Below are 21,930 nucleotides of genomic sequence, written 5' to 3' on the forward strand. Positions count from 1 at the left end.
AAGATCGGCAGAAGTAAGATGGCGGCCAGCGTGCACACCCCTTTATAGCCCCTGTGACACCGCAGAAAGCAAGCCAATCACTGTCATGCCCTTCTCTAAGATGGTGGGGACCGAGACCTATGTCATCACGCTGCCCACACTCTGCATCATCCTTCATTGGCTGAAAAATGGCGCTGAAAGCATCATACGAAACGCAACTTTTGCGCGCAGATCGCCGACCTCATGGCCGATCCCACACTAGGATCGGGTCGGGTTTCTTGAAACCCGACTTTGCCGAAAGTCGGCGATTTTTGAATTTGTCCGATCTGTTTTGCTCAACCCTACCGGTGAGCACTCTTTCTTCAAGATTTCTTTTTAAAATCAGAGACCTGCTCTTGTAAGTTTAGCATTTGTGTGTTTTAGGTTTTGTCATTAATTTGTTTCTGATAAAAAAAAAGTTGCTACTTTCTTTCAGTTATACTAGCTCTAATGAGACTAATAATTCTGTCAGTCCACCAAGCACAGTGCCTACAAGCATTAGACTATATGAAAGTGTTCTAGGCTTGCCCTCCCACTTCTTCTGTTAGCTCCTCAATCAATACAACAAAAACAACCATTACCCACTTGTTATGAATAACCCCTTAACGACCGCTAATACGCAATACAACGTCGGTTGTTAAAGGGCCTTATGCTTTCATCGCCGTTTTAAAATAGCAATCGGGAATAATTTAATAGCGTCCCCCCCAGAGTACAAATATCTCAGAAGTCTCAAGCTACCGGGGTTTCAGAGGAGAGAGAAATTATGACTCTCAGCCATTTGTCTCCTATTCATCAAGGAAAATGGCAAAAGCATGTGCAGTGTGCCCACTGAGATCTACCGACCGGCATCCAGCAACAGCATTATTGGTTTCTGAGTTTTGATCACTTTGATAGGTCATATCACAGTGATCAAAACCGCAATTATTATTATTTTATTATTATTATTATTATACATTTTTATAGCGCCATTTATTCCATGGTGCTTTACATATAAGGAGGGGTATGCATAATAAAAACAAGTACAATAATCTTAAACAATACAAGTCATAACTGGTACAGGAGGAGAGAGGACCCTGCCCGCAAAGGCTCACAATCTACAAGGGATGGGTGAGGATACAGTAGGCGAGGGTAGAGCTGGTCATGCAGCGGTTTGTCGATCGGTGGTTACTGCAGGTTATAGGCTTGTCGGAAGAGGTGGGTCTTCAGGCTCTTTTTGAAGGTTTCGATGGTAGGTGAGAATCTAATGTGTTGTGGTAGAGGGTTCCAGAGTAGGGGTGATACATGAGAGAAATCTTGTATACGATTGTGGGAAGAGGAGATAAGAGAGGAGTAGAGAAGGAGGTCTTGTGAGGATCGGAGGTTGCGTGTAGGTAAGTACTGGGAGACGAGGTCACAGATGTATGGAGGAGACAGGTTGTGGATGGCTTTGTACGTCATGGTTAGGGTTTTGTACTAGAGTCTCTGGGCAATGGGGAGCCAGTGAAGGGACTGACAGAGGGGAGAAGCTGGGGAATAGTGGGGGGACAAGTGGATTAGTTGGGCAGCAGAGTTTAGAATAGATTGGAGGGGTGCGAGAGTGTTCGAGGGGAGGCCACAGAGCAGGAGGTTGCAGTAGTCAAGGTAAGAGATGATGAGGGCATGGACTAGGGTTTTTGCAGATTCTTGGTTGAGGAATGAATGGATTTGTGAAATATTTTAGAGTTGAAGTCGGCAGGAAGTGGAAAGGGCTTGGATATGTGGTTTGAAGGAGAGATCAGCGTCAAGGTTTACCCCGAGGCAGCAAGCTTGTGGGACTGGGGAGAGTGGGCAGCCATTTACTGTAATGGATAGGTTCGTTGGGGGGGTCACGTGAGATGGGGGAAAGACAATGAATTCTGTTTTGTCCATGTTAAGTTTCAGAAAGCTAGTGGAGAAGAAGGATGAAATATTGGACAGACATTGAGGGATTCTGGTTAGTAGGGAGGTGATATCTGGTCCAGAGATGTAGATCTGTGTGTCATCAGCATAGAGATGATACTGAAAGCCATGAGATTCAATGAGCTGTCCCAGGACAAGGTGTAAATAAAGAAGAGCATGGGCCCTAGGACTGAACCTTGTGGGACTCCGACAGATAGGGGGCAAGGTGAGGAGGTAGTGTGTGAGTGGGAGACGCTGAATGTCCGGTCTGTTAGGTATGATGAGATCCAGGATAGGGCCAAGTCTGTGATGCCAAGGGATGAGAGGGTCTGTAATAATAGGGAATGGTCCGCTGTGTCAAAGGCAGCTGACAGGTCCAGGAGGAGGAGGACAGAGTAGTGTCTCTTGCTCTTGGCGGTTAAGAGGTCTTTGGTGACCTTAGTTAGGGCAGTTTCAGTGGAGTGGTGTGACCGGAAGCCAAATTGTAAGTGGTCGAAGAGGGAGCAAGAAGAGAGATGAGAGGACAGTTCAAGGTAGACGTGTTGTTCCAGTAGCTTGGAGGCATAGGGGAGCAGTGATATAGGGCGATAGCTAGATACAGAGGATGGGTCAAGAGAGGGCTTTTTGAGGATAGGTGTGATGAAGGCATGTTTAAAGCTTGAGGGGAAAACAGCAGTTGTTTAGTGACAAATACAATTAAACATAAGCAAAAAACAAAGCACACAGGTACATAAGGAGGGAGGTTGAGGATCACTGAAAACTGAAAATGTAGGCCCCTTAAAAAATAGTGAGGAAAGAATGGTTGTAGATGACGAGGAAAAAGCTAACATATTAAACACCTTCTTCTCCACGGTATTCACGGTGGAAAATGAAATACTAGGTGAAATCCCAAGAAACAATGAAAACCCTATATTAAGGGTCACCAATCTAACCCAAGAAGAGGTGCGAAACCGGCTAAATAAGATTAAAATAGATAAATCTCCGGGTCCGGATGGCATACACCCACGAGTACTAAGAGAACTAAGTAATGTAATAGATAAACCATTATTTCTTATTTTTAGTGACTCTATAGCGACAGGGTCTGTTCCGCAGGACTGGCGCATAGCAAATGTGGTGCCAATATTCAAAAAGGGCTCTAAAAGTGACCCTGGAAATTATAGGCCAGTAAGTCTAACCTCTATTGTTGGTAAAATATTTGAAGGGTTTCTGAGGGATGTTATTCTGGATTATCTCAATGAGAATAACTGTTTAACTCCATATCAGCATGGGTTTATGAGAAATCGCTCCTGTCAAACCAATCTAATCAGTTTTTATGAAGAGGTAAGCTATAGACTGGACCACGGTGAGTCATTGGACGTGGTATATCTCGATTTTTCCAAAGCGTTTGATACCGTGCCGCACAAGAGGTTGGTACACAAAATGAGAATGCTTGGTCTGGGGGAAAATGTGTGTAAATGGGTTAGTAACTGGCTTAGTGATAGAAAGCAGAGGGTGGTTATAAATGGTATAGTCTCTAACTGGGTCGCTGTGACCAGTGGGGTACCGCAGGGGTCAGTATTGGGACCTGTTCTCTTCAACATATTCATTAATGATCTGGTAGAAGGTTTACACAGTAAAATATCGATATTTGCAGATGATACAAAACTATGTAAAGCAGTTAATACAAGAGAAGATAGTATTCTGCTACAGATGGATCTGGATAAGTTGGAAACTTGGGCTGAAAGGTGGCAGATGAGGTTTAACAATGATAAATGTAAGGTTATACACATGGGAAGAGGGAATCAATATCACCATTACACACTGAACGGGAAACCACTGGGTAAATCTGACAGGGAGAAGGACTTGGGGATCCTAGTTAATGATAAACTTACCTGGAGCAGCCAGTGCCAGGCAGCAGCTGCCAAGGCAAACAGGATCATGGGGTGCATTAAAAGAGGTCTGGATACACATGATGAGAGCATTATACTGCCTCTGTACAAATCCCTAGTTAGACCGCACATGGAGTACTGTGTCCAGTTTTGGGCACCGGTGCTCAGGAAGGATATAATGGAACTAGAGAGAGTACAAAGGAGGGCAACAAAATTAATAAAGGGGATGGGAGAACTACAATACCCAGATAGATTAGCGAAATTAGGATTATTTAGTCTAGAAAAAAGACGACTGAGGGGCGATCTAATAACCATGTATAAGTATATAAGGGGACAATACAAATATCTCGCTGAGGATCTGTTTATACCAAGGAAGGTGACGGGCACAAGGGGGCATTCTTTGCGTCTGGAGGAGAGAAGGTTTTTCCACCAACATAGAAGAGGATTCTTTACTGTTAGGGCAGTGAGAATCTGGAATTGCTTGCCTGAGGAGGTGGTGATGGCGAACTCAGTCGAGGGGTTCAAGAGAGGCCTGGATGTCTTCCTGGAGCAGAACAATATTGTATCATACAATTATTAGGTTCTGTAGAAGGACGTAGATCTGGGTATTTATTATGATGGAATATAGGCTGAACTGGATGGACAAATGTCTTTTTTCGGCCTTACTATGTTACTATGTTACTATGTTACTACAGGCTGTAGGCTTGTCGGAAGAGGTGAGTCTTCAGGTTCTTTTTGAAGGTTTCTATGGAAGGCGAGAGTCTGATGTGTTGTGGTAGAGAGTTCCAGAGTATGGGGGAATTAGTAAATCACCCCGACCTGTGTCAACCCCTTAGTAAGATTACGTTTTTTTATTTTATAGTTTTATTTCTTTCATTCTTTTTCTTTAGGTTTAGGCTTATGGTTAGAATTAGGGTAGGGCTTGGCTTATTGTTGGAATTTTTTCAAACGTTACAGAAAAAAATGACGATATAATGACATTTTCAATATGACGACCAAATGTTATCAATGTCTGTGTAGTACCTTTGGGTTGAAAATCCTCACTTTACCCCTGGATAAAATCCTTGAGGGATGTAGTTTACAACGTGTGATCAGTCGTGGGAGATTTCTGCTGCTTAGGCACCTTAGGGACCTTGCAAATGTTACATGGTGCTTGTAATCTATTTCATCTAATTTGTGTTCCAAAATTCAAATATTGCTCCTTTTGTTCTAAGTCCTGCCGTTTGTCCAAACAGAACTTTTTGACTACATGTGGCATATTGCTGCGCTTAAAAGAAAGTGGGAAACAAACTGTAGGGTCCACTCATTGGTGTTACCTCATGAAAAAGTGAAAAAAAATTGGGGCCTAAACAACCTTTTAGAGGTAAAATTGTAATTATTATTTTTTTACTCCACTTTGCATTAAATCCTGTGCAGTCCATGAAAGGTTAAAAAAAATCCTGACAACAGTTTTGAAGTATTTGAGGGCTGCGCGGTTTTTAAAATGGCCTCACTTTTGTGGAGTTTCCAATAGATAGGCCCCTCAAGGTCTATTGAAATCTAGATAGGTAGCTAAAGAAACAGGTTTTGTAAATTTGTTGAAAAAATTAGAAATTGCTACTTATCTTTTAACCCCTCTAACATCCTAACAGAATAAAATGACATTTGAAAAATTATGCAGCTGTAGAGTAGAGATATGGGAAATGTTAATTATTAATTATTTTGTACTGCATGACTGACTGGTTTAAGGATATAAGGATTGAAATATTAAAATTTTTTATTTTTTTCAACATTTTTCACAACATTGCAATATTTTCACAAATAAACACAAGTCATATAGAACAACTTTTACCACTATCATGGCTTACAATATGTCAGGAAAAAAACATTTAGAAGAACTGGGATACATTAAAGCGTTCCAGACTTATTACAACATAAAGTGACACTGGTCAGATTTCTAAAATTTGGTCTGGTCATTAAAAGTACCGTCACACATAACGATATCGTTAACGATATCATTGCTTTTTGTGACGTAGCAACGATATCGTTAACTAAATCGTTATGTGTGACAGCGACCAACGATCAGGCCCCTGCTGGGAGATCGTTGGTCGCTGGGGAAAGTCCAGGACTTTATTTCGTCGCTGGATCTCCCGATGACATCGCTGAATCGGCGTGTGTGACGCCGATTCAGCGATGTCTTCACTGGTAACCAGGGTAAACATCAGGTTACTAAGCGCTGGGCCGCGCTTAGTAACCCGATGTTTACCCTGGTTACCATTGTAAATGTAAAAAAACAAACACTACATACTTACATTCCGGTGTCTGGTCACGTCCCTTGCCTTCAGCTTCCCGCACTGACTGTGAGCGCCGGCCGGCCGTAAAGCAAAGCACAGCGTTGACGTCACCACTGTGCTTTACGGCCGGCGCTCAGTCAGTGCGGGAAGCTGAAGGCGATGTTTACCCTGGTTACCCGGGGACTTCGGGATCGTTGGTCGCTGGAGAGCTGTCTGTGTGACAGCTCTCCAACGACCAAACAGCGACGCTGCAGCGATCGACATCATTGTCTAGATCGCTGCAGCATCGCTAAAAATTAGTTTGATCACTAAGGGATTAAGCTGAATTTACACTGAAAGACAATAGTGAAGACGCATTCTTAAATAAACATTTGCTTCACAATTATCTTGCAGTGTAAACAGGCTGCCAATCACCTAATGAATGTGCAAAAAGAGCTTTCATGGGATGAAATTATCTATTGTGCTGCTTTGTTCTGTGGAAACAGGACCAGCCCTGCTGAGAGATGTGCACTGAGTGAATTAGTACAGATCGCTAAGTGTGCATCATGACCCTTGTCGAGTAAAGGGCTACCGATTGGTGATCAGTTAGTGCAGCTTGTTGTTCATGTAAATGGACCCTTACTGTGTAGAGATATGCCACATATGTCTACACATATATGTTATCTAGGAAATACTGTCGTTAACATTTTTCTATCTACTGGCTAACATGGTACCAAGATATATATATTTCCTGTCATTAACATTGTAAGTCATACTAAATGAACCAGCTCAGCCTCTCTCTTGATGACAGATGTAAGAAGGAATAATCGGACACGTTGTATTTTATCATGCTTCCGGCCCTTTGAGTCTGGCTTCTTCCCTTCTCTCCATTGACAACATAAGCACACACTGACTGGAAATGCATTGAAGGAGTTTAAACCGAAATAGCTGTATCCCATATGAGCATTAAGGGATAATTACCTAAGGTATATGGCCAATTTTAATCTCCAGTTCAGTTTATTAAAAAACAACTCTTTTTTTCATAACCACTCAAAATGACAGTGAAAATGGTCAGTTTTCTTAAGTAAGCAATAATATTCTAAAATTAATAGGATTTCATAAGCTATCAAAAAAATGTATAGGTCAGAAGTAGAAAGTAGGAGCAATGTTACAGTATATTATCATTCAAACAAATATTTTCTAAGTTAAAAAAAGTTCTTACCTCCTTCATTCAAAATCCAGATTCCCCCCAGGCACACAAGAATACAGTTTAACATCTGCAAAATAAATAGTAAATTATTAGTTGTCAGCTTTTTATGCACCATATTATATTCTAGAAAGAATTCAGGTCACAAATTACTAACATTAAGGTCTGGCAAAAATTAAGAGACCACCACATCAAAACCCTGTCATGGGCAGCACAATCTCCAGACCTGAACACCATTGAAAACCTCTGAAATGTAATCAAGAGGATGACGGATAGTCACAAGCCATTAACCCTGCTGTTCTGTTCGGTCTGGGGAGACCTATTTTCAACTTTGGTATTTTTTGGGGTGTTCAAGATGCGGTTCTGAAACTTGTGGTTGATTGACTTAAATGAGGATGGGTCGGTCGGCCACGGGTTTCAGAGCCGCATCTTGAATATTTTAAAGAATATTGAAGTTCAAAGTCGGTCATTTTTGACCAACAGAACAGCAGGGTTAAACAACTGCTTACATTTTTGCACCAGAAGCAGTGTGAAAGACTGGAGGAAAGCATGCCAAGACGCATGAAAGCTGTGATTAAAAATCATGGTTATTCCCCAAAATATCAATTTCTGAACTTCTTCCTGAGGTAAAACATTAGTATTGTTGTTTCCAAATGATTGTGATCTTGTTTTATTTGCATTATTTGAGGTCTGAAAGCACTGTTTTTTTTTTTTTTAAAAAGTGACCATTTCTCATTTTCAGAAAAACAATACTAAATTTATTGCTTGTCAGAAGTTTATAGAATAAAAGAACAATTTACATTTTACTCAAAAATATGCCTATAAAGAGAAATCAGACAAACTGAAAATTTTGCAGTGGTCTCTTAATTTTTGTCAGAGCTGTAAATCTTCAAACATGTAATAGTACTTCTAATTTATTGGTTCCTTCCCAACTTCAAATGCTTCAATGTTTAAAAGAGTAGTCTGAAACTTGCATATTTTATATATAATTTTATTATTTTTTTGATTAGCTATCACCTGGCATCTCTACTAATCAGCTGATATCCTCTCTGTCCCAGACGATCCCTTTAGCTGCTACTACATTACTGTCATTGTGATCATAGATCAGATTAGAAGATTGTTCAAGAGAAGAGACATAACATTAAAAATTCTGCCTTCAGAATGAGATTACTGACAGATTCATCTTAACTACAGGTAAGTGAATCTTTTGAAATTCAAACTCGCCAACTGTGTCAAATTTTTGCCAAAAATGTGATTTGCAGCCAATTAATTTGTGCAAATCTCAAAACTGGAAAGCTTGTAATTGCTCCGGAAATAAAAGTGGGGGAGAGGAAAGAGAGAGTGATCCCTTCTGACCATAAGGGCTTACACTTTAGAAGATAGAGCGACATACGATCCAACTGACCACAAGAGGTTACACTCTAGAGGAGAGAGAGGACCTCGCTGTTCATAAGAGCATACACTACAGAAGATAGAGAGCATTATCCTGTGACTATGGAGATAGACAGCTCTGTAAGCGCTGGGGTCCACTGGAAACTGCCTATCTGTGATTGCCAAGGTACTCACCACCACTGTAGAAGATATGATAATTCGGTTTGGCTTTTATCCTAAGGGTACCATCACACTATAACATTTCGATCGCTACGACGGTACGATTCGTGACGTTCCAGCGATATCGTTACGATATCGCTGTGTCTGACACGCAGCAGCGATCAGGGATCCTGCTGAGAATCGTACGTCGTAGCAGATCGTTTAGAACTTTCTTTCATCGCTGGATCTCCCGCTGTCATCGCTAGATCGGTGTGAGTGACACCGATCTAGCGATCTAGCGATGCAATCCAGCGATGCGTTAGCTTGTAACCAGGGTAAACATCGGGTAACTAAGCGCAGGACCGCGCTTAGTTACCCGATGTTTACCCTGGTTACAAGCGTTAAACTAAAAAAAAAACAAACAGCACATACTTACATTCTGGTGTCCGTCAGGTCCCTTGCCGTCTCTGCTTCCAGCACTGTGACTGCCGGCCGTAAAGTGAAAGCAGAGCACAGCGGCTGTGCTTTCACTTTCACTTTACGGCCGGCAGTCACAGTGCGGGAAGCAGAGACTGCAAGGGACGTGACGGACACCAGATGTAAGTATGTGCTGTTTGTTTTTTTTTAGTTTTACACTTGTAACCAGGGTAAACATCGGGTAACTAAGCGCGGTCCTGCGCTTAGTTACCCGATGTTTACCCTGGTTACCCAGGGACCTCGGCATCGTTGGTCGCTGGAGAGCTGTCTGTGTGACAGCTCCCCAGCGACCACACTACGATTTACCTACGATCACGGCCAGGTCATATCGCTGGTCGTGATCGTAGGTAAATCGTATAGTGTGACGGTACCCTAAGTCATATATATGGCAAGGTTTGTTAAAGGGTCAATATTGCTACTTCCAATAGGTGGCACTAGAGTTCAAGTCCTCTTCCTCTCTGAATTTGTAACTTGCATATTTAATTTCCCAGAGCAGCATGCATGGAGTATTTTTCTGATCACTCTGACAAGCCAGTCCTGCATGACACTCTACACAGAGAGAAACATTACCCCTTTCATCCTGAGAAAACTGATCCTTATGCCATCCTTATGTCCATTTCCTTCTTGTGTATGACATCTGTATAGCACTCATATAGGATCTGGTTTTTATATCAATAATTTCATAAATAAATACAATTCAAGATAAGAACAAAGTGAGCAAATGCCCTGCAGGTAATAAATAGCAGTTGTGCATGGAAATAATATAGGGTAAAGTTGAGCGACTTTTACTTTTTAAGGATCGAGTCGGGTTTCGCGAAACCCGACTTTGTCAAAAGTCGGGTTGAGTGAAATCGGCCGATTATTGCGAAAAGTCGGGGGCCGACCGAAACAAGAAACCCAATGCAAGTCAATTGGGAATCGAAGTCGGCAGTGAGTGGAGGACAGGAAAACACCTACAGTGCCCATTTTAATGCCAAAAACATCAATTCTTATTTCTTAAACTTGTCAATCTTAATTTACTTTATAATAATAGTTAGGCATTGAAAACGGGGTCATTTGGCTAAACTTGTGGCGGGGTAGGGCTGGCTCAAGATTTTCGTGGGCCCAGGAAACGCGGAATACGTCACGGCGGTAGAGCAGGGAGAGGTAAGTATTTCAATCTTGCAAGTGCTGTGATCCTGAGCAAGCAGGGGGGGCCCACTCATTGGCACTTGGCACTGGCACAGGGCCCCTCATAGAACAGCGATGTGTTTGACGGCGGGTGGCACCTCCCACTGCCAGAGACACTTTTGCGTACTATGAGGGGCCCTGTGCCAGTGACGTCGCCAACGAGTATGCCCCCCACCTGATGAACGAACCTGCACTTTCATCTGCACCTTCCTCTTTGTCCCCGTGTAAGGTGGTATAGTATGCGGGAATGGGAACCTGACTTTCAGCAGGGTCAGATTCTGGCTGTGTAGAGTGCAATGGGAATGTAATTGTCTGGGTCAATGTACCAGCAGACTCATCTAGCAGTGGCTGGGCAATGGGCAGGATGAGGAGGAAACACAGATATAGGCCCAAATAATAAAGTAGGCTAAATGCAGTTCAAAATTGGTAACAGGACTAAACAGGCGGCATAGCTTTTTTCAGTGGAGGACAACTGTAATGAGTGGCGCAGACACAGTTAGCAGGCCCAAAATAAAAAAGTAGGCTAAATGCAGTTCAAAATTGGTAACAGGACTAAACAGGCGGCATAGCTTTGTTCAGTGGAGGACAACTGTAATGAGTGGCGCAGACACAGTTTGTAGGCCCCCAATAAAAAAGTAGGCTAAATGCAGTTCAAAATTGGTAACAGGACTAAACAGGCGGCATTGCTTTGTTCAGTGGAGGACAACTGTAATGAGTGGCACAGACACAGTTAGTAGGCCCACAATAACAGGACTAAACAGGCGGCATAGCTAGGTACTGGGGTGGGCTCCTCAGCTGAGTAGCAGACAGTGGTAGTAGGCGCAAAGTATTAACTGGTCTAAATGGAGGCCAGGGCCCCTGTATATTTTAACTATCATCTATCATTTCAACAAAGTTGTATTGGCAGTGCCATTGAAGGATTTAACAGTACAGACTACACAGTGGTGGAGAAGGGAGAGGTAAGTATTGCAAGTGGTAGAGCACTGTTCGAGCTGGGGAGAAGACTCTCTCATGGGCGGCGATACTGGCACAGGGCCCCTCATATTACGATGGTGTGTCTGACGTTGGTTGTGCACCACCACCGTTAGAGACACTTCATTGTACTATGAGGGAACCTGTGGGTGCACCCACCTGTCCAGGCAAACGGCACTCGCACGGGTGCTTGTGCCTGGTGGTGACCACGGCCCTGTGGGGGAAGTCAGCCCATTTAGGGAGGTATAAAAATGGCCTATGGTGGACATTCAGCAGCTGCAAATGGCGGAATTGGAGAAGTCAGTAAGAGGAGGCCAAAAGCAAGACATTTTTTAGGCAAGCTACGTGTCAGTAGGGGAAGGTGGGGCAAAATAATTTGAAATCCATGATTGCTTCATTTTAATGAAGGTTAGATCATCAACATTCTGGGAAGCCAGACGTGTCCTTTTTTTGGTCAGTATTGAACCAGCAGCACTGAAGACTCTTTCTGATAGCACACTAAAAGCAGGGCAAGCGAGCTCCTGTAATGCATATTCTGCCAATTCAGGCCAGGTGTCTATTTTAGATGCCCAGTAATCAAAGGGGAATGACCTGTAAGGGAGACCATCACTAAGGGAGGAAAATTAGTTTGTAACCATACTGGACAAATGCTGTCTCCTATCACTTTGAATCGATGCAGCACTAACTGTCGTGTCAGCGGTCATTGTGAAATCGCTCCACAACCTGGTCATAACACCCCTCTGTCCAATGCCACTTCGGATTTGTGCACCTCTAACACCTCTGCCATGTTGCCCCCTATGGCTCATGTGAGAACCATCACTGCCGCTGTGTGCTGGGAATGCCTGAACCAAACGGTCTACAAGAGTTGCTTGCTTGGTAGCCAATATTTGCTCAAGGTTCTCATGTGGCATGATATTTTGTAATTTTCCTTTATAACGTGAATCCAGGAGGCAGGCCAACCAGTAATCATCATCGATCATCATTTTGATAATGCGGGGGTCTCTTTTTAGGATACGCAAGGCATACTCAGCCATGTGGGCCAATGTTCCAGGTGTCAATTCACTGCTTGTGCTGGGTTGAGGAGCACTTTCTTGCAAATCAACATCACTTTTGTCCCGCAAAAACCCTGTACCTGACCTTGCAATGCGACCAGTTTCTATTGCCTCCTGTGAAGCATCATCCTCCTCCTACTCCTCTTCATCTGCCACCTTGTCTAGGAGAGTTCCCTGAGCAGACAATGGCTGACTGTCATCAAGGCTTCCTTCCTCCTCGGCTGCAGATGCCAGCTCCTTAATGTGCATCAAACTTTGCATCAGCAGATGCATTAGTGGGATGCTCATGCTTATGATGGCGTCGTCTGCACTTACCAGCTATGTGCATTCCTCAAAACACTGAAGGACTTGACAGAGGACTTGGAGCTTCGACCACTTCACACCAGACAACTCCACGTCTGCCATCCAACTGCCTGCCCATGTATGTGTATCCTTCCACAAATTAATTACAGCACGCCTCTGTTCGCACAGCCTCTGAACCATGTGCAGTGTGGAGTTCCACCTTGTTGCAACGTCGATTATTAGGCGGTGCTGGGGAAGATTCAGTGATCGCTGATGGTTCAGCATACGGCTGGAATGTAAGGGTGATCGGCGGATGTGCAAGCAAAGTCTTCGCACCTTCAAGAGCAGGGCTGGTAACTCCAGATAATTTTTGAGGAAGCACTGCACCACCAGGTTCAAGGTGTGAGCCAGGCAAGGTATGTGTTTAAGTTCTGAAAGGGCTATGGCAGCCATAAAATTCCTTCTGCTATCACTGACTGCCTTGCCTGTCTCAAGATGTACACTGCCCAGCCATGACTGAGTTTGTTGCTGCAAGTACTCGGCCAGTACTTCCACGGTATGTCTGTTGTCACCCAAACACTTCATTTCTAACACAGCCTGCTGACGCTTACCGCTAGCCACTAGCTGTTCGATAATGGGACACCTCGTGTGCAACACTGGCAGCTGCGGATGGAGTGGTTGTGCGACTGTACTCTGTGGACGAGCTTTCCCTTCTGAAGGAGAAGGAGGAGGGGTGACGGACACCTACAGCCAACTGTTTCCTAGACCGTGGGCAAGGCAGGACTGTCCCACTATGGCTGTCCCCTGTGGACCCTGCATCCACCACATTAACCCAGTGTGCCGTGATGGACACGTAACGTCCCTGGCCATGCCTACTGGTCCATGCATCTGTTGTGAGGTGCACCTTTCTACTGACTGATTGCCTCAGTGCATGGACAATTTCTATCTTTGACATGCTGGTGGAGGCCTGGGATGGCTTTTCTTGCAAAGAAGTGTCAACTGGGTAGGTCATAGCGTGGTACTGCGTAGGCCATCAGGGCTTTGAAAGCTTTGCTTTCAACCAAACGGTAGGGCATCATCTCTAATGAGATTAGTCTAGCAATGTGGGCGTTCAAACCCTGTGTACACGGATGAGAGGATGAGTACCTAATGAGAGTCTCTTGTAGGGTGAGCTGGACTGGAGAGGTGCATATGGTGGAACAAGCAGTGGTGGTGGTGGACATGGCGGATTGACAGAGGGTTGGTGATGGTATTCTTGATGTTGGCCTACATACAGTGTTTCCTACCATTAACATTGTGATTCCCTGACTGCTTTGGCCTTGCGACGATACCTCCACATTTGCTGCTGGTGGTGTCCTAACCGGTGGGCTTACAGTGAGGGAAGCAATGTAGCATTGCTGACTACCTTCATTCTGAGCAGGTGCACCAACGGTACGGGATGATTGATAGTTAGTCCAGGCTTGCAAGTGCATGCTGGTTAAATGTCTAAGCATGCACGTTGTATTTAAATTTTGAAGATTCTTCCTTCTGCTAAAGGTCTTTGAGCATTTCTTACAGATGACTTTGCACTGATCATTCGGATCTTGGTTAAAAAATTCTCACACTGCACTCTTCATACTATGGAATACCTTTTCAGGCATTGCACGCTGTGCTACTTTCACCGGATGGCCATGCTGTCCTAAAACTGTTTTTGTTTTTGACAAACGTTTTTGGCCTGATACGGGCCTGCCAGATGACAGCTGTTGCGATGTAGATGGCTGCTGCGGATCATCCTCCTCCGCTTCTGAGCTACTGGCAGCGACACCCTCTTTCCCCAATGGCTGCCAACCTGGGTCAACAACTGGGTCATCTATCACTTCCTCTTCAATGTCATGTGCACTGTCCTCTGTGTCACCGTGTAAGGTGCTATAGCGTTCGGGACAGGGCACCATAGTCTCATCAGGGTCAGATTCTGGCTCAGTACACTACGAGGGCAATGTAGTGATCTGAGTCAATGGAACAGCATTATAATCTAGCTGTGGCTGTGCATCACTGCACTCCATGTCCGATTCATCTTGTGATGAGCAGTTAACAATTTCCCATTCTAACCCAGGCACGGTATATGTAAAGAGCTCCATGGAGTAACCTGTAGTGTCGCCTGCCGCATCCTTCACTTTTGGTTTGGTTGAAGGACACAAGGAAATGTCTTGTTCGTGACCGGGAGCATCCACTGATGACTCGCTGCTTCTATATTTGGAACTTTCTGAAGAGGAGGCGAAAGTGCTAGAGGCTGAGTCAACAAGGAAAGCCAAAACGTTTTCCTGCTGCTCCGGCTTTAAAAGCCGTTTTCCTACTCCCACATAAGGGAGCCTTTGAGGCCTTGTGTAGCCAGACGATGATGCTGGCTCAACACCTCCAGCCTTAGGTGCTATTGTGCTTTTGCCACTACCACCAGATGCACCACCACCACCATCAGTACCAGCTCGCAACCACCGCCCACGGCCTCTTCCACCTGACTTCCTCATTTTTTGGAAAATCTAACCAAAATAACAACCATTATATGGTACTGTAAAACAAGGTAGAAGGTGTATATAAACGTGTTGAGATTTTAAATCTCCCTTTTTTTGGGGGCCCTGTGCAAAAAACAACACAATTTAAGTGGCTGAAAGTGGCTGGCTGATATGCGACAAACTAACAGGACAGAAGTATATCCACTTTGTGATAATTTGAATCTCCCCTTTTTTTGGGAGACTGAACCACAACTTAGGCCCAGTGTATATAACAACACAATGTAAGTGGCAGAAAGTGGCTGGCTGATATACCACTAACTAACAGGACTGAAATATATCCACTTTGTGATAATTTGAATCTCACTTTTTTTGGGGGGGAGACTAAACCAAACCTCAGGCCCTGTGCATAAAGCAACACAATGTAAGTGGCAGAAAGTGACTGGCTGATATACCACAAACTAACAGGACTGAAATATATCCACTTTGTGATCATTTGAATCTCACTTTTTTGGGGGGAAGACTAAACCAAACCTCAGGCCCTGTGCATAAAACAACACAATGTAAGTGGCAGAAAGTGGCTGGCTGATATACCACAAACTAACAGGACTGAAATATATCCACTTTGTGATCACTTGAATCTCACTTTTTTGGGGGGAGACTAAACCAAACCTAAGGCCCAGTGCATAAAACAACACAATGTAAGTGGCAGAAAGTGGCAGGCTGATATACCACAAACTAACAGGACTGAAATATATCCACTTTGTGATCATTTGAATCTCACTTTTTTTGGGGGGAGACTAAACCAAACCTCAGGCCCTGTGCATAACACAACATAATGTAAGTGGCAGAAAGTGGCTAGAAGATATATGAAAAAAGACAAGGGCTGTAGTACAATTTCAATCTCCCTAGAAGGATCTCAGGACAAGTATGGCAGCAATAAAAAGGACTGCTGCACACAAAAGTGTGGACAAATAAACAAGATAACTGTGCAGAAAGGAGCAACAGGATTTTTGCTTTTAAAAAAGCAGTTGGTTTGCATAGCGGCGTGCAAACAGCAATGCAGCTATCAAGGAGCCTTATAAGGCAGCCTTATAAGCTACAGAGCTGTTGCACAAAAAATATAGCCTCCACTGTCCCTGCAAACAAATGGTGGTGTTAGACAGTGGAAATCGCTACAGCACAAGCAGTTTGGGGGTTAATCTTCCCTCCCTAACTATATCCCTTCTTCTGATGAAGCTGCAGCAACCTCTCCCTATGCTACGATCGGCAGAAGTAAGATGGTGGTTGGCGTGCACCCCCTTTATAGCCCCTGTGATGCCGCAGAAAGCAAGCCAATCACTGTCATGCCCTTCTCTAAGATGGTGGTGACCGAGACCTATGTCATCACGCTGCCCACACTCTGCGTCCTCCTTCATTGGCTGAAAACTGGCGCTGAAAGCGTCATACAAAACACAATTTTGGCACAAAGATCGCCGACCTCATGGCCGATCCCACACTAGGGTCGGGTTTCATGAAACCCGACTTTGACGAAAGTCGGCGATTTTTTAATTTGTCCGATCCGTTTTGCTCAACCCTAATATAGGGTACTTAGTTAACATAATTTTGGTAAAAAAGTAAAAGGCATCTCACCACATCGAGGTGACTCTATTTGGGACAGTCCGGACCTCTAGTATTAAAACCTTACGATTTGTCAAGTAAATGTGAATAAGGACTGAGCAGGACCTTATTCACATTTACGTCACTTGACATAAAACATTTTACTGTAGGGTATTTGCTTTCTTTTCTGTTTATCTTGTCTTTTGTTTGCTTAGTGGGCAGTGTGAACATACACTTACACGTTGTGTAGATACCAACTTATATTCCAGTTCATCTCTTTAGGTTTTAATTTAATAAATAATACAAGGCCACATACAATTTATTATGTTAATTGCAATGGACTGATAATAAAAAAAAATGCCATACAGATAGTAACCTTCATAGGATCCATTTCTTGATCACCTATTCACTTACTGTGACTTGTATATGTATTCTCTACAATATACCATATATAATCATTGTCCATGCATTATAGAAAACTGAAGTTATTCACGTTTAAGTTATAAATACAAAGATCAGTTGTATTTATCGATTTAACTGTTGATTTATGTTTCATACTTCATGTAAAATGTCAGTGCGATTAGAAAAGCCAACAAAGGCTCGCCATGCTCCAATGACTGGATTGCTTCCCTACCTGCATAAATTGAAATTACCTCTGTGTTACTCATGCTAATCCACAGCAGGTGTTTTAGATTGCAGAAACAGCACTGATCAAAGGCAGCCTGAATATAAATCACTTAAGGGGAAAAGACACATACACGGAACTAAAGAACTGAGTAATTTCATTAGAAAGTCATATACTCTTCAAAGTTAAAAATAACATTCATTTAGTCAAGGCAAATGCCTGTTCTCCACTAATTACCTACCATACATACCTAATGCAGTATGTATTGGGAATAATTTGAGAGTACGGTAGTTAAAATGCAATTTATATAGCAGGCAATCATGGTCAAGGGATTTTGTTTGTTGGATTTCTAATGAAACACATTTAGAATTCCAAATTCTTGATGCACTTTTTACAAAAGTTAGGAGTGGATCTTAAATGAAGTAAAACTCTAGACTATAGAATGCCTCAATTGTTTTTTGATGGAATAAATTAATTACAGCTCCTTACATATTGGAGGTTGTACGAAGCATTTAGAGCATAAACCTTTATTTCCATGCTTGTTCCCATAAAGAATATTTAAAATAATAACAGTTATTTTATTTCTGTAATCCCAACATATTCCACGGCACTTGAACAGCCAATATCAAACAAAAGTAACGATTATCAAGTGGAGCATGCTAGCAAGTAGAAAAGAGCGAATATGGAAAACGATCGCCGAATCCGAATTTGACACATTCATACTATATTTGTGCCAAAGTTATGTTTTAAGATCGTTTCTGAACATATTCGCTCATCTGTACTCCCGCTGACTCCAAAAGTGTTCAGCTATGTTAGGTGAATAATGCAAATACAACAATTGTAATTTGAACTGAATATTGAAATTCAGCTCTGGCAAAAATTAAGAGACCACCTCATCAAAACCCTGTCATGGGCAGCCCATTTTCTAGACCTGAACCCCATTGAAAACCTCTGGAATGTAATCACGAGGATGATGGATAGTCACAAGCCATCAAAGAAGAACTACCAAATTTTCCGGCGTATAAGACGGCTGGGAGTATAAGATGACCCCCCAACTTTTCTAGTTAAAATATAAAATCTTTTTAAAAGTCAGGGTTCTTCTTATATGCCGTGTGTCATCTTACAGGGTGGGTTCAGACCAATCTGCATATGGTGGGGGAGTGGTCCAGATGATGGAAAGAGGGGACGTCTCACAGGGAAGGTGTAAGTGGAGTATCCCCCTATTACCTCATTGTGGCAGCGATGCTCTCTGCGGGTCTCTGGCTGGGGGGCGGCGGTGGCGGCTCCTCTTTCAGCAGTGTTGGGGTCTGTGCTGGGGCAGAGGCCGTGACTCTTTGTGCAGTGTCGGGGCTCTGCCTTCATTTCCTCAAAACCCAGAGGCCCCGGAAGCTCCATTTTTGTGATGTGGTGGCCTCCGGGAAACATGGCCGCTGGGGGCGGTGCATGCTCAGTTTCAGATCTTGTCTCCCAAGATCTCAGGACAAGATCTGAATCTGAGCATGCGCCGCTCCCAGCAGCCATTTTCCCAGAAGCCACCACATCGCAGCAATGGAGCTCCTGGGGCTTCCGGGATTTGAGGAAATGCCAGCGGATCCCTAATGCTGCACAAAGAGCCACCGCCACCGCCCCAGCACAGAGCCCCCATGCTGCACAAAGAGGAGCCGCCACCACCGCCACCAGCACAGAGACCCACAGAGAGCATCGCTGCCTCAATGAGGTAATAGGGGGATACTCCACTTACACCTTCCCTGTGAGACGCCCCCTCTCACTCCCTCTTCGTCATCGGAACCACTCCCCCCACCATATGCACATTGGTCTGCACCCGCACTATAAGACGACACCTAGCGTATAAGACAACCCCCGACTTTTAAGAAGATTTTCAGGGGTTAAAAGGTCATCTTATATGCCGGAAAATACGGTACTTACATTTTTGCGTCAGAAGCAGTGCAAAAAACTGGTGGAAAGCATGCCAAGAAGCATAAAAGCTGTGATTAAAAATCATGGTTATTCCACAAAATATTGATTCTTCCTAAGTTAAAACTTTAGTATTCTTGTTTCTAAATGATTGTGAACTTGGTTTATTTGCATTATTTGAGGTCTGAAAGCACTGTTTTTTTATTCTGACCATTTTTCTTTGTCAGAAAAAAGATACAAAATTTATTGCTTGGAAATTCCGGAGACATGTTGTCAGAAGTTTATAGACTAAAAGAACAATCTAGATTTTACTCAAAAATATACTTATAAAGAGAAAAATCAGACAGACTGAACATTTTGCAGCAGTCTCTTAATTGTTGCCAGTGCTGTATATGCTGATCTCTACTCGCAAGATCTTATGATTAGTGATGGGCGAACCTCCCGATGTTTGAAATCGGAGGGTTCACCCGAGTTTTTTGTAAAGTTCGAGTTCGGGGCCGGAGATGACACGAACTTGCATCCGAACCCCAAACTCGGACTTTATATATATGGGATGGGGAGGGGCAGCTGTAAAAAAAGCAGAAAATTAAAAATAAACATTAGAATTATGCTTACCTGTCCAGCGACGCATCCTCCTGTCCCACTGTCTCCTGGCCGCATTTGCTTCCGGGGCTGGTCATTAACTGCCAGCAGTATTCACTGCACTCGGCAGTCTTCGGCTTTTTCTGGCATCGTTCATGCAGTGACGTCACTGCACGAACACTGCCGGAAAAAGCCGAAGACTGCCGAGTGCAGTGAATACCAGCAAAAGGTAATGAGTGGCCCCGGAAGCAGATGCGGCTGGGAGATAGTGGGAAAGTAGGACATGTCGCTGGACAGGAAAGTATAATTCTAATGTTTATTATTAATTTTCTGCTTTTTTTACAGCCCGAACTGGACCCGAATTGTAACACGGGTTTCCGATGGAAACCCGCGATCGGGACCATTTTCAGTTCAGGTTCACCCATCCTTACTTATGATCTACTAGATGGTGGCCCGATTCTAATGCATGAGGTATTCTAGAATATGCATGGCCACATAGTTTATTGCACATCCCACGTACTATATTGCCCAGCTACGTAGTATATTGCCCAGTGACGAAGTATATTGCCCAGCCACATAGTATATTGCCCAGCCACATAGTATATTGCCCAGTCACATAGTATATTGCCCAGTTATGTAGTATATTGCCCAGTCACGTAGTATATTGCCCAGTCACGTAGTATATTGCCGAGCGATGTAGTATATTGCCCAGCCACGTAGTATATTGCCCAGCCATGTAGTATATTGCACAGTGACGTAGTATACAGCACAGAGCCACGCAGTATACAGAACAGACATGTAGTATACTTCCCAGTCACGTAGTATATTGGCCAGTCACGTAGTATATTGGCCAGTCACGTAGTATATTGCCCAGCCACATATGAAACAGGTTAAAAAAGACTTAAAATAAAAAATAAACATATATTCACCTTCCGAAGGCCCCTTGTAGTCCTGGCACCTGTGTGCGGTGCACGAGGCAGCTTCCGGTCCCAGGGTTGGTATGCGCGCAGGACCTGTGATGATGTCGCGGTCACATGACCGTGATGTCATAGAAGGTCCTTCTCGCATAGCATCCTTGGCACCAGAACCTGCCGCTTGCACTGCCGAGGACAGTGCACCACGTCGGAGGGTGAGAATAACCTTTTTTTAATTATTATTATTATTTTTAACATTAGATTGTTTTACGATTGATGCCGCATACGCAGCATCAATAGTAAAAAGTTGGTCACACAGGGTTAATAGCTGCGTAACCGGAGTGCGTTACACCGGTTACTGGGCAATATACTATGTGGTTGGGCAATATATACGTGGGCTGTGCAATATACTACGTGGACATGCATATTCTAGAATACCCGATGCATTAGAGCCATGCCACCATCTAGTTAGTATAACAAATAGGGTATTATTATTATTATTATTTATTTATATAGCACCATTAATTCCATGGTGCTCTACATGAGAAACATACAGAGTTATAGATATCGTTTACAGTAAACAAAGTTACAGAGACAGACTGGTACAGAGGGGAGAGGACCCTGTCTTTGCGGACTTACATTCTATGGGATAGTGGGGAAGAGGCAGAAGGTAGGGGCGAGGTGATGGTGAGGCAGCGGCTATGGTGATGGCGAGGCAGCAGAATGGTTATTGCAGGCTGTAGGCTTTCCTGAAGAGATGGGTTTTCAGGTTCCATCTGAAGAAGCCGAGGGTGGTCGATAGTCGGACGTGTTGAGGCATGGAATTCCAGAGGATGGGGGATATTCGAGAGAAATCTTGGAGGCGGTTGTGTGAGGAACGAATAAGTGTGGAGGAGAGTAGGAGGTCTTGGGAGGATCGGAGATTACGTGAGGGAAGATATTGGGAGATTAGTTCAGAGATATAGGGAGGGGACAGGTTGTGGATGGCTTTGTTGATCAGTGTTAGTACTATATTAAATAGAAATGTTATTATTATTTTTATTGAAAAATGTTCATAAAAATGATTCAGTTAAATTTTATTCTTTT

The 21,930-nt window shown here is 43.6% G+C and overlaps 1 protein-coding gene across 2 annotated transcripts in view; it reads right to left on the reverse strand.

Annotated features, from left to right (window-relative positions):
* The window catches only part of TAFA2 (TAFA chemokine like family member 2), a 523,041-nt gene that overhangs the window by 157,798 nt on the left and 343,313 nt on the right, over positions 1-21,930 (reverse strand). For both annotated transcript variants that reach the window (XM_069764505.1, XM_069764504.1), the window contains exon 2: positions 7,257-7,311. Coding sequence is in view for 1 of the 2 variants with exons in the window: in XM_069764504.1 (XP_069620605.1) it covers positions 7,257-7,311 (55 nt within the window). In the remaining variant the exon portion in view is untranslated. The remainder of the gene's footprint in view (positions 1-7,256; positions 7,312-21,930) is intronic.

This window comes from Ranitomeya imitator, chromosome 4 (genome assembly GCF_032444005.1).
Source record: "Ranitomeya imitator isolate aRanImi1 chromosome 4, aRanImi1.pri, whole genome shotgun sequence".
Classification (NCBI taxonomy): domain Eukaryota; kingdom Metazoa; phylum Chordata; class Amphibia; order Anura; family Dendrobatidae; genus Ranitomeya; species Ranitomeya imitator.